The 12242-nt window shown below is 55.5% G+C and overlaps 1 protein-coding gene across 1 annotated transcript; it reads right to left on the bottom strand.

Annotated features, from left to right (window-relative positions):
• Positions 1-1181: 1181 nt before the first annotated feature.
• On the bottom strand, positions 1182-9294 carry DMRT3 (doublesex and mab-3 related transcription factor 3; the record flags this gene model as incomplete). The annotated part of the gene is made up of 2 exons (XM_082336632.1): positions 1182-2146; positions 8853-9294. 2 exons carry the CDS (start codon positions 9292-9294, stop codon positions 1182-1184), a joined length of 1407 nt encoding a protein of 468 aa, XP_082192758.1.
• Positions 9295-12242: the final 2948 nt, after the last annotated feature.

Genomic DNA, 12242 nt, shown 5'->3' with positions numbered 1-12242 from the left:
GCAGTGTAATCAATGCATGCAAACATGCAATAAATTGTTCAAACATTACTTTTCTAGATTTAGGGAAGTTGCCATTTGGCTAAACATTATTTTAAAGAAATGCCTGCTATTATATCCTATCTCCTTTTTTCTACTTCTACGGTATAGGAAAAAAAGACGCTTCTGAAGCATCGGGAGAGCCTTTTTTTCTGCATGCTGTGACTGTAGCAAGCTCCGCTTTACTCAGCTGAGCTTGGAAGTGTCTGCAGTACATACTCAAGAGACCTCAGCTTCCCTGATGACAACATTTGCCTAATCTCAGCTGCGAGGTACAAGGCAGGGAAGCAGAACCTGGACTTGCAAAAAGAGGCTTCCCTTGACTGCAGTTGCTGGAGCTGGACATTTTAACCCTGGCTGAGGATTAATCAGCTCTCTATCTTCAGAAATGTTATTTGCCCAGTATAAATGACATAAACCAAGATCATCATCTTAGTTTATTTTTCTAGAGTCCTTAGCATGCTACATTAACCTGACAATGTTTAATCTTGTGTTCATTTCACAATACACTTCATGCAATTCACAGCTGTAATTGGTTTTACACTGACATTACACGTTTCAACCTAGACATGGGAAAAGAATAACTCTTAATATTATTTCTCTGAAAAGTGTCCAACCTCCAACAGCACAGCAGCAGCTCATGCTAGTTTCATGTGCATATTTCTTTCTTCTGCCTTTTCTTTCACTGCAAGGATGATCACTGGCATAAGATTAAGGTCCTTGTTTTAGTCCATTTGCAATTGAACTATGTTTGTTTGATTTCTTATGTCCTGAGGAGTTCTCTCTTATAAAACAGCATTCAAGTATTCTAGTTTAACATCCCCATTTTTCTGAGTTAAGGAACAAAGTAGACCTTGGGCTTCTGTTTCCATTATGAGTCTTCCAGAGTCCCATAACTGATAGCCGTCAAGTCTTCCTCTGTAACACACACTCAGCACTAAAGCCAGAGTATTGCTATTTGGCATTATCCAGTGAAGTGCAAGAAATTAAATAAGTTATGTCTTTATTGCTATAGTACAATACCAAGCAAAGTCACTTCTTAATACAATTGCAAGGGTTTTGTAGAGTACGTGTCCCTCCTCTCAGGGCCCAGTAGTTCAGCTGCACTGCAAGTATCACTTAGCTATCACGTATCAAATGTCAGTCTAAGAAGATGTGTTGAGTATTCTTGAGTCCGCAGAATCAGACCTTTCATCATACTCATCTTCTGTGTAAATCGGTTGCTTAGACACAATAGGACACCCGTCATCAGGGATTGAGATCCTAGGATCTTCTGAGGAGCGGGAAGGAAGGACAGGCGAGCTTCGGAAAACGCTGGCCGAGTTGCTAGAGAAAGGACTGACGTACTGGGACCGCAGCTGGTACTGCTGCTGCAGTGTCATGGTGTTCCACAGGGTGACGTCGTTGGGCAGGAACGGGCTGGACTGGTTTCTTGCCAAAGTGTTCCTCAACATCAGCGGGTAGCGTGGTGGCTGAGGGAAAGGGTGCTGCAAAGGTACGGCCAGAGGATTTGGCATGACATTACTGGAATCGGCAGAGAACCTCAGTGTGTCAGGAACCCTAAATGCTGAGCCCACAGACCACTTGGAAGAGGAAATAGGGTAGGAACTCAACGTGTGTTCAAAAATGTGCCCATTGGAAGGCAAAACAAGACCATCAGATTCTGCAGAAGTTCTCTCCCCACTGGCCACCGAAGACCGACTGGACAGGAGAACCTCTACAGCACTCACCAGATCACCGCCGCACCCCTTCAGGATCAACTCCAGCACAGTTGGCTTTTGGTTAGGGAAGATCTTTTTCAAGACTTCAAGTGGAGGTCTGTTGGCTTTCAAACTGAAAGGTAAAGAAACTGTCCCAGAAGGACCTTCTATCAGGAGGTGGTTCTGCTCTGGGTGGTACTTGGGGCTGTCTGGATGGCTCTCTGTGCTCCCACCATTTTTCTGAACTGCATAACCAACCTCATCCACTGAAACAATTTCAGGGCTTTCAGGGGTGAAGCAACTTTTTGCTTTAGTCATGTCTGGGGAGCTCCTTTGGTCTGTGTCTTTGTCACTGTAGGTCTCGGCATTGTCTGCTCCACTGGCATCACCCAACCGCTCCTCATTCATGTCTGCAAAGAGAAGGCAGAGAAGTTAACGAAAAACTGAGGCCAAAAGGTTTTGCAGACATTTGAGGACACAGTCTTTTTAAAGTGAACAGAGCGGGATCCTAAGGGGAAAAGAAAGCATTTTTCACAGAGATCCTGCTAAAATTAAAGTCTATTTGCAACATCTCATGAGAACAAAACTGCAAAAGAGTAAAGTGACCTGGTCTAGGCATTTTACACTGCCTTATAGATACATGTCTCATTCTCCCATGTACAAGAAAAGAAGCAGTGGTCATTTTTCTGCTGCATCAAATATGCTATATCAGTCCTCTCCCACTGATGACAAGGCAGCAACACACCACCCAAGTGCAATCTTTCTCAGAGGAACTTCAGCACTTTCATATCATAATTCCTCACTAGCATCACCTCACTGACTATGAGCTGAAGATATCCAGGGGGCACGTGGGAGACCAAAATTCCCTCTGCATGTCTAACAGCATTGGTGGAACCCCTCCATCATGACTACTGGCTGAAGGTTAAAGAAGTCTCCAGATAAATCAGTGTATTCCAGTTCTGGCTCTGCAGAAACTGGTTCCTTCGCTAGCAATAATCAGAGGCTTTTCCTCCAAATGCTGGAGTACAGCTGATGCCTTGGCCCATTAGAGCACAGAATACAGAAAAACCTGGTTTGGAAAGGACCTCTGGAAGGTATCTGATCCAATCTCCTGTTCAAAGCAGGAGTAACCTAGAATACAGAGCAGGTTGCTCATATCCCTGCTCAGCTGGGCTTTAAATGATTCCAAGGATGGAGACTCCACGAACTCTCTCAGCACTTGTTCCAGGTATCTTGCTTTTTGTGTGCTAAACTAAGAAGGGCAAAAGCTGAGCACAGGGCTGAAAACAAGCCCCTTGACCATGCTGTCTCCAGATGGACACTCAAAAATGGGGTACCCCAAGTCTCTGGTCACTTTGGTAACGCCTGGCCAGAGTATGGAAACCACTGAAATAAGACTGCTTGTGAGAAAGGAGAAGAAAGGTTGAGGGCTTTCACGGTTTATGCACAAGGTGGGCAATGTATTTGCTTGAGATTGTTCACAGTCATTTCCCAAGGATGCTGTTCTGCTGGCCTCCCTCATGCAGCACAATGATGATCTCCCTGGGAAGTGTCAGTGTCTGGGGAAACGGGCCGTTGTCCAAGCTGCGGCTGACAGAGCCTGCTTCAGCTGTGCAGGGCTGTGCTTTTGAACACATACAGATGTAAAAGACTACCTGCAGAAACAAATACAAGTATTTGCTTGGTTTCCTAAGCCACTGGTGATCAGACCAACTAGACAAAGAAGCTGTAAGAAGCAAGCAAAGGCTCCCAAAATGTGCCGGTGACCACCCCTGCCCAATCGAGATGGAAGAAGTTAAAGGTGTGCAAGCGCCTGAGCCTCACTGCTCACCATAGACAGTCCTGCCTCCTTCTCACCCCAGGCACAGGCAGGGCATTTCCCCATGCAGCAGGCTAAGTTTGAACAGATCAGCTTGAGACAAACTCTATTCGTGCAATTTACCCACCTTCAGAACGGAGTCAGGGTCTGAGCAAGCCTGCGCTGAATGAGAAGCCACTATGCTTGCCAGAACGGGAGCTGTAAATAAATGTGAGATCCTGGGAGAGCACAGCCTGAGAGCCAGCGTGGCAAAGGGAGGTTCTCCTCATTAGGATGGCTGTGCCAGGCAGAAATGATGGGCCATCCTACAAAGCTGTGGGGTGCTGCTAGTTTGGGCTGCGGAAGGTGAGCATGAGAGTGGAGCTGAGCAATACAGACAGACTTCTGAAGGTCTCACCCTTCTCTTTTAGCAGGATAACCTGGTTTGGGTACCCATTTTTACATGGGTTGTGCTCTGTTGTCTGTGCAAGCGGAGAAGCAATCACCCTTCATGTAGGTATATCACAGAGAAAGCAATGTATATATGCTCTTCTTTATACACCCAGTGCATCAGCCTTGCGTTAGCAGCCAAAGGGGAGCGCAGGAAACGTTCGCCGGTAGCAAACTGGACCCGTGTATCCTTTTGAGGAGGTGGTATGACCTCGGCATAGCTCATCCATTATTTGAAAAAACTGTGAGCCTCACGGTACCTTTCCCCCCTAATCCCTTCACACGTTCATAATGACGCATTTATTACAAAGGACAGGATGTTAAGAATAATTCACATCTGAGTGAATGGGCACTTTGTACATCGAAGGCTTACCGGGCAGCCTGAGGACAGCTAATTACCTCTGTCCCTGTCTTGCCAGAGACAGAGAGACATTTGAGGGAGACGATGGTCCTAATTTCCACGTAAGTAGATTGCACTGTGGCACCCAATACTACCAAACAGACCGCATGCAGGCAGTCGTATTTCAGAACTACTGCGCTTTTCCAGTGGATCTTTATGGGCTGACAACAAGTGTCACTGGGGAGCAAATATATGCTAAAAAAAGGAATAGAATAAGATTAGATCCCCCTAATACACATCCTGATCCTGAATAATGATGATTTTCAAGATATTTCAGCTTTGCTAAGTTTTCGGTATCTTTAAAAGCATCCTTATGAGGCTCGGATAAAAATTTTCTTCAAATTCTGAAAACTCATCCCACTGAAGTTTGTATCTTTGTCATGGGTAGGCTGCACAGATCCCGACCCTTCGCCTTGCACAGGTACCTTCTCCTCGTACAGCGCAGACCAGAGCGGTGCATCTCACCAGACTGTTAGACTCACCAGGTCAGACCCGTAAAACGAGATGCCGGTGATTTAAATCGAATGCTGCTATTAAGATGCTATTCTGTTTTGGTTTTTTTTTCCCCTCTGCCTTTTCGAGAGCATTTCTCGCCGCCGGTGTCCGGCGGTTGTTCGCGGCGTGCCCGGGCGCACCACGCCGGGTGGGTGCCCCGGGCCGGCGCTTCAGGCAGGGCGGAGGGTCCCCGCCGGCTCTCCTGGCGGGTTCCCGAGGGTCTCCCGCCCGGCAGGTCGTGTTTTGCCCGTGCTTTTTCCCGGTCTGAACGCCAGTTCCCGGGGCGGGCCGGGCGGGGGGGTGCGCCGGGGCTGCCCCCGCCTCCCCGGGGAACGCCCGGCGTCGGGGCTGCCGTCTCTGTCACACCGGCACGGAGAAGCAATCGTTAAACAAACAAAGGTCTGGGAAGGCACATTATAAATGTCCTTGTGCGGGCACTGAATTGTAAGAATATTGCGTGCGTGTATTAATCCCAAGCATCTATATTTTCAGGTACAAAAATATTAATTTTGTGTTCAGAACATGCATCCCGCTGCTCCTAGCCAAAGGTATTTTTTGCGCCAGTCGTAAGCTTGCCATGAGGATGTTCTAGGCTTTAAGAAAGAAACCTCGTCCTCAGACATTTTTGTTTCTTTTGTTTATTTGTTTGTTTTGTTTGTTTGTTTTCTATACCTTCTATTTCAAATTGTCTGCATTCAAGTATTCACTTTGCCAGCCCTGAGGAAACTAGGGAAATTGTTTTCTTATCGATATAAATGATAGGTAGTATTTATCGAATAATACGCACTCAGAGAGAGACACATACCCAGATCTACAGAGATGCAGTGCAAATACAGATACCCATGAAACACAGCACGGTGGGAGAAGCATGCATATATTCACGGTAAAATCTACATTAATAAATAAAGCTGCTACGAATTGGGTGCGATGTATACCCCAAATTTTCCTTGCCTATTTATACACTAAGGATCATGAGGCAAATATTGTAAAGGGGTCAAATAAAAGTAAAACGGGAGAGAGAGAGAAGCTGCTCTCCTCAAGTTAATAACTTGTCTGGAAAATTTGGTCTAATACTTTGGAACCAAATTGGCTTCCTTGATATTCCCACTGCTGACTCTCTGTTAAAACAGCTTGCACTTTAATTGTTAGGACAGCTCTTTCTGCAACACAGATTTTCTTGGATCCCCAAAACATCTGCTATTTTCCCTATTTCTATTATTAGAATGGACTGATACCAGAACTAGCATAAAGCCACATAAAGCTAAGGTCATGTAAAACTTACGGGGGGTTTTGTGGATTTTTTTTTTTTTGGTTGGTTGGTTGGGTTGGTTTGGGGTTTTTTTGTTGTTGTTTTGCTGCTTGTTTGTTTTTTGTTTTGTTTTGGTTTTTTATTACCTTCACTCCAGACTTTCTTCCCTATCTTCAAAGGTCTAAGGTACTTTGTAAGAGACTAGTCACTGTTCCCAAACTAACACAGAGACTGCTGTGCTGCATTAAAAAAGCTGGCTCTGAAATTGACAGAAAACTCTATATAACATTATCTGAATTGTTTACAAGCCTTGATAACTATTACTAAGGCAGAGAAATGTAACACGCACTCATGTGCGAGATGAAAGTTGATGAGCACAGCATCAGGAGGAGGAATTAATCCGGGTTAGCACAGGCAGGTGCAACAGGGGTAGTAGTTTCTAGGCACCTTATTTGCACAGAACTTTGCAACTGTCCCGCCGAAATGACCAATTCTGGCAGGAACAAAAATAAACGGATCTGATTCTACCGTACATCGGGAAATACCTCCTCCGTACTGAAAAAAAAACACCTTCCGGGAGATTAATGTCCTGGGGTGTAAGAAACGGGGCAGGCTGGGGGAGCAAATAATTACATACTGTATTCTGACGGCGGTTTTAATACAGGTAGCAGGGAGAGAGGGAAGAGAAAGCCCTGCCGTTCAGAGCACGAGGATGGCTGGAAATAAAGAGGTTATCTGGTTAAAGAGTGTCCGGCGCAGGTGACAGAAGGACCCCCCGAGGAGATCATTTCCCGCTTTGCTCTCACGCATTCCCGCCTTCACAAAAGCGGGGGAAAAAACAAAAAAAACCCAAACAAAAACAAAAACAAAACAAAACAAAACCAAACCAAAAAAAAAAACCAAACCAACCTTCTGTAACCCTCGGAGAGCGGGGCCGGGACGGGGCGGGCGAGCCGGTGCAGCCGGGGCTGCTCCCCGGCACCCCCGGCCCCGGGGCAGGGGTGCCCGGAGCCCCCCAACCCGGCCGCACGGCGGGCGGGGGCCGGGGCCAGCGCCGCGCCGCGGGTCTTGATTTATGGAGATCTCCTCCGTTATCTGCCCCCCCGGTAAAGCTGTTAGCAGAAAGTGCTGACTGGCTGGCAAGGAAGAATTTCTCATCAATACACTTTGATTGTATTTTGCAAACAAAATGCCTGTTGCTTGGTAACATTTCACTTGAGCCTGACCTTCCCCAAAAGTTATTGCTATCAGATTCGATTTACACTGTCCTCCCGTGATTACTGTAATCTTTTAAGCTGGGAAGTTCATATATCAGGGGGAAGAAAAGTTGGGCGTGCAAGTCAATACCGTTCCTATCCGCCAGATTTATATCCTGCTAGCGAAGTTTATTTGTTTCACTTTCTGGAAGGAGACAAGGCGGCTTTTTTTCCTTCCCCCCCCCCCCCACCCCCCGGCCTTTCCCCCACCCTCCCCGCGGTCCCTGCCCCGGCTCCGCACCGCCGAGAGGCTGCGGCCAGGCGGAAACGTGGGGGGCGACGGGACCCCGAAGCCCCGGCCCTGGGGAACGGCCGGCGGAGTCGGGCGGGGATGCGGGGGCCGTGGAGGGACGGAGGGCGGGCGGGCGGTGCCGAGGGCCGGCCAAGGGGAAGCGGGTCCCGGGCCACCGGCAGCCTCGCCACACCGACGGACCCCGCCGTGCCGCCACCTCGGGGCCGGGGGAGCAGAGCCCCGTGCCGGGGCCCCGGCGGACGCCTCCGGGGCCGGCCCGCTCCCTGCCCGCGCCCTCGGAGGGAGCGGGGCTGGTCCCGCTCCCCCACAACTGCCCCGCGGGCCTCCGGCCGCCCGGCAGCGAGCCGTAGGGAGCCGAGCCGTGCGGGAGCACCCAGGGTTTGCCATTCCCCGGTACCCGGTAAAATTTCGTCGCGGTCGCCGCTTGTCCCCGGAGCGGACTGCCGGGCGTCCCCGGCGCGGAAGGCCGTCGGCTCCCGCTCAGGCACCGGGCGGGGAAGGGGACGGCGGCTCCGGAGAGTGACTTTTGCGTCCAGAAATGTGTGTTACCGGTAGGTCGCACTCACAAGGGGCCGGCTGCGGGAGTCAGCACCCCCGACCCGCCGAAAGCCGCCCCGGGCGCGGCGCGGCGGGACAGGCCAGCGCGGGAGGGAAGCCGAAACAACCGGCTCGCCCCGCTCATCCCCCGCCGCCCCCCCGGCCCCTCCGTGCTCCGCAGAAGCCCTCCGGCTCCCGGCGCCGCTTTTTCCCCGAGGCTGCCCGCGGGGGTTTTGCGCTGGAGGAGGTCCCGCAGCCCGGTGCCCTGGGTGCGGGAAGCCAGGCGGCGGCCGCCGGCCGGCCTGCGGGGACGAGCCCAGAAGCGGCAACGTCGGGGAGCCGGTTGGCAGCGGCGGCGTTTGCCAGTCGCCCCGCTGGTCTCGGCGGCTGCGAGCCCGGCTGAGGAGCGGGGCCGGCGCCGTGCGGCTCCTTGCTTTTTAGGAGCGACAAAGCGCACTGGCCGGGACGGAGGAAGGCGTCGGGGCTTTCCCTCCTTCCCCCTCCCACGGCGCCCGTCGGGAGGAAGGGAGAGCCCTCGCCTTCCCTCCCCCGGGCACCCACCCCCCGAGGCCCGCCCGTCGGGCTCCCGGCCCGGGCGCTGCCCTCCCTTTCCCTCCGCCCCGGGCCCCGCGGACCCCCCGGCCCCGCGGCGCCCGGCCCGGCCCGGCCCGGCCTCACCTGCCTTGGGGAGCGGCCCCGGGAGCGCGGGGGGCGGCTCGGCGGCCCAGCGCAGGGCGGCGGCGGCGGCGGCCAGCTCGGCGGGGGCCCGCGGCGGCCCGGCGCAGGGCGGCGGCCCCGGCGGCGGGGCGGGGGGCTCGGCGCTGCCCGGCGGCCCCGGGAGGGCGCGCAGGGAGTCCGGGAGGAGGCTCTCCAGGCTCTCGTTGGCCTGCTGCCGGCGGAGCGCCACCTGGGCGGCCATCACCCGCTGCCGCTCGATGATGAGGATGCACTTCTCGCAGGTGCAGTCCTTGAAGCGGCAGTAGCGCTTGTGGCCCTTCAGCCAGGACAGCACGCCGTGGTTGCGGCACCGGGCGCACTTGGGCGTCCGCTGCAGCGGAGCCCGCGGCGGCTGCGACACCGGGCCGCCCATGTAGAGGTACGGGGAGCCGTAGCCGTTCATGCCCGCGGGAGGAGCCCGGCCGGCTCCGGGGCGGAGAAGGGGGCAGCGGGGGCGGGCGGAGGCCGGGGCGGCGGAAGAGAGGAGAGGAGGCGGGCGGCTCTGCCCGGGGGCTCGGCGGGGGGCGCGGCCCCGGCCCCAGGCCGGCGGGGGTAGCCGCCGCCCGCCGCGGTGGCACCGGCGGGCAGAGCGCTGCCGCCGGCCGGAGCGACACTGCCGCTGCCCGCGCCGCCCCGCCGAGCCCAGCGCCCCTCCGCCCGCCCCCCGCCCGCCCCCCTCCGCCACCCTCCTTCCCCGCCGCCGCCGCGGGGGGATGGATGGAGGGAGAAGAGGGAGGGAGCGAGGGGGGGAGGAGGGAGGCGGGGGGGGGGTGTCTGCCCCGCCGTCGGGGGCGGCGGCGCTGCCCGCGCCGTGCCGAAGGGGTCCGGCCCCCGGCGAGTCTGGACCGGGGCTGATGCCACCCACCCACGCCCCCCGCACGGCTCACGCCGCGAAAGCGCCAGGGGCTGGGGGCCAGCGGGGTCTGGGAGGTTTCCCCGGGCTCCGGACCGGCCCCGCGGGGCCCAGACGGGGCGTTTGGAGCCGGCCACAGCCCGCGGGACGCTGCGAGCGGCGGCACGCTGCGTGGCTGCGGCCCCAAAACCCTCCGGGGCCCAGCGCTGCGGGCGTTTTCGAGCCCAGAGTTTTACCAAAGTTTTGAAGCTGCCCTGGAGCGGCTGCGCGGAGCCGGGCTGCGCCCGCGTCCCCGCGGGATCGCGCCGCGGAGCCGGGCCGCCGCGGGCCGCTACCTGCCCCCGCTGTCCCCTGCCTCCCCCGCCTCCCTCGCCAAGGCAGCTACTGAAATGCAAACGGTGGCTATAGAAAGGCACGTGTAATTCAGAGCAAGCCAGATTGCTTGCAACCTATTTGATGTGGTTGATGCGGCTGGGTGGTGATTTTCTATATCTCCGGCCGCGGGGAGGTTTCTCGCTGAAACACGGGTATTTCCAATATGACAGCGAGAAGTTTAAATCCGAATGTAATATATTAGTGGAAGAAGGTGTGGGAATATCGGCTGGGGGGAAACAAATTCACTGCAAGCGTGGATCTGCCCGCGCACAGGTACTTAGCAGCACGGGGTCCGCGGGAAGGCAGGGGCTGCTGCTGGGACTTGAGCCCGTTTCGCGGCCCCAGGATCTCCCCTCCTCCTCCCAGGCACCTCTCCACTCTCTTCGCTACACGAAATAAGCCATTTAACGAGGGCACGTAATTAGAAAATCAGATTTAAAACTCGGGAAGTATTTCACCGGAGAGAATAAAAAGCACGGCGTGTGCTAGGAAGGTATTTTCGTAATATTTCATTACTTAGCTCTTTCCTAATTACTTTTCTACTTCTAGGGGAAGAGGGACTCGGAGAGATCTTTCTCCCCGGGGCTGTGTGCGGGGTACGAGGGAGGGTGAGCGCCCCATCGCTCCTGCCGGTTCACCGCGCCGAGGCGGGGAGGCGAAGCGGCCCGGGTGCGGGGAACAGCCCGTTTCCCCGCAGCGCCGGTGGGATCTCCCCGGCCCCGCAGCCCGCCGTACCCTGCAGCTGGCCTCCCCCGCGGGGCATCTCACACTCGTGGGTCCCCGTCGGGGTGGGGGTGGGGGGGAAGCGAACCAGCGGTGCCTCCTCCGCGGAGCAAACAAATACTCAACTACCTCAAAATTGCACGGGGCGCGTAAAAGACGATGCGCAGCCGCCCCTGGGAATCCGTTCCCCCAAAACGAAGAAGCGGGGTGCGAGTGCTGGCGCGGGGCAGGGGGGCGGGGGTGGAAAACCCTCCTCCCCCCCGAGCAGGAGCGGGGCCCGGGGGTCGGGGCAGCCACGGCGGCCGGCAGGGCGGCTGCGGGCTGCCGGGCCGGGCTGCCCCGGGGCGGCGGCGGGCTGGCGGAGCGCCGGGGGCCCCTCTCTCGCTTGGCTGCGCTCCGGGCGTTTAGGCTGAAATACTCGTTTGATATAGTGCCGTAATCCTTTTCTCATATTTGATGGGAATGTTTTCCATGTCCTAGTATTTGACAACATCTCCCCATAGGGCCGGGTTCGTATTTATGTTAGCAAAACGTCCCCTGCCTGAAACTCTATTGTAACCCAACACCTGACAACCCCGGTTCCCATTTCTGCTCGCAGAAAAGGTTTATTCAAGCACATAATGGGATCCCAGCAGAAAGCTTTTCAGAAGAAGGGGCTGTGGTAAACTGCACCACATGAACTCCGTTTCCAGGGCTATTAAGCTTTTAATTGGAAAATAGCAGAGGAAATTTCAAGGTGACTATAACGTGTTAGCAGTTAGCGCCCAGAAGAATGGACTGAAAGAGAATGAATGTGCGAAACATATGCTCCAAATAACATTTAGCGGAAAGGGCCCGGCTCCGCTGAAGAGCCAGGCTTCCCGGGAAAGAAACGCCGACGGACCGGGCAGAGGCGGGGGGCGGGCTGGAAAGTCAAAATCGGCCCGAATCCCCCGGCATTTCGCTACTTTTCGATGCGGAGCCGAGCCGCCGGGACCCGCGGGGAGCCGCGTCCCGGGCGGGCGGGGAGCAGCGGCCGCCGGGGCCGCGGCGGGGGGAGCCGGGCCCTTCCCCGGGCACGGCGGGCGGGCGGGGTGTGTGTGTGTGTGTATTTACTAGTGTTTGCACGGCTCTAAGATAAGCATTTGGGGAGGGGGCGTTCGCGGGAAGCCGGGTTACCGTTGCGGGTGCGAGGGGCAGGATTCGTTTCGGTTACGCCTCGCCAGAACTGCTTTTAGGCAATGCCGGCGTTACAGGGAAAAGGCAGGGGAGCAAAGTATCCGCGATTTGCCGCTCGGGGAGTTGCTCCGGGTGGCTCTGAAGGTCCGTGTTGTCGCACAACAAGGAGGGAGAGGAGCACATGCCAGGCGTGCTGGGCTGCGTGGCCGGGCGTCGCGCTGGAGCGGGGCGAAACTTCACGG

This window comes from Platalea leucorodia (assembly GCF_965183815.1).
Source record: "Platalea leucorodia genome assembly, chromosome: Z".
Classification (NCBI taxonomy): domain Eukaryota; kingdom Metazoa; phylum Chordata; class Aves; order Pelecaniformes; family Threskiornithidae; genus Platalea; species Platalea leucorodia.
The sequence above is the reverse complement of the archived record's forward strand: the minus strand, read 5'-3'. Positions and strand labels throughout refer to the sequence as shown.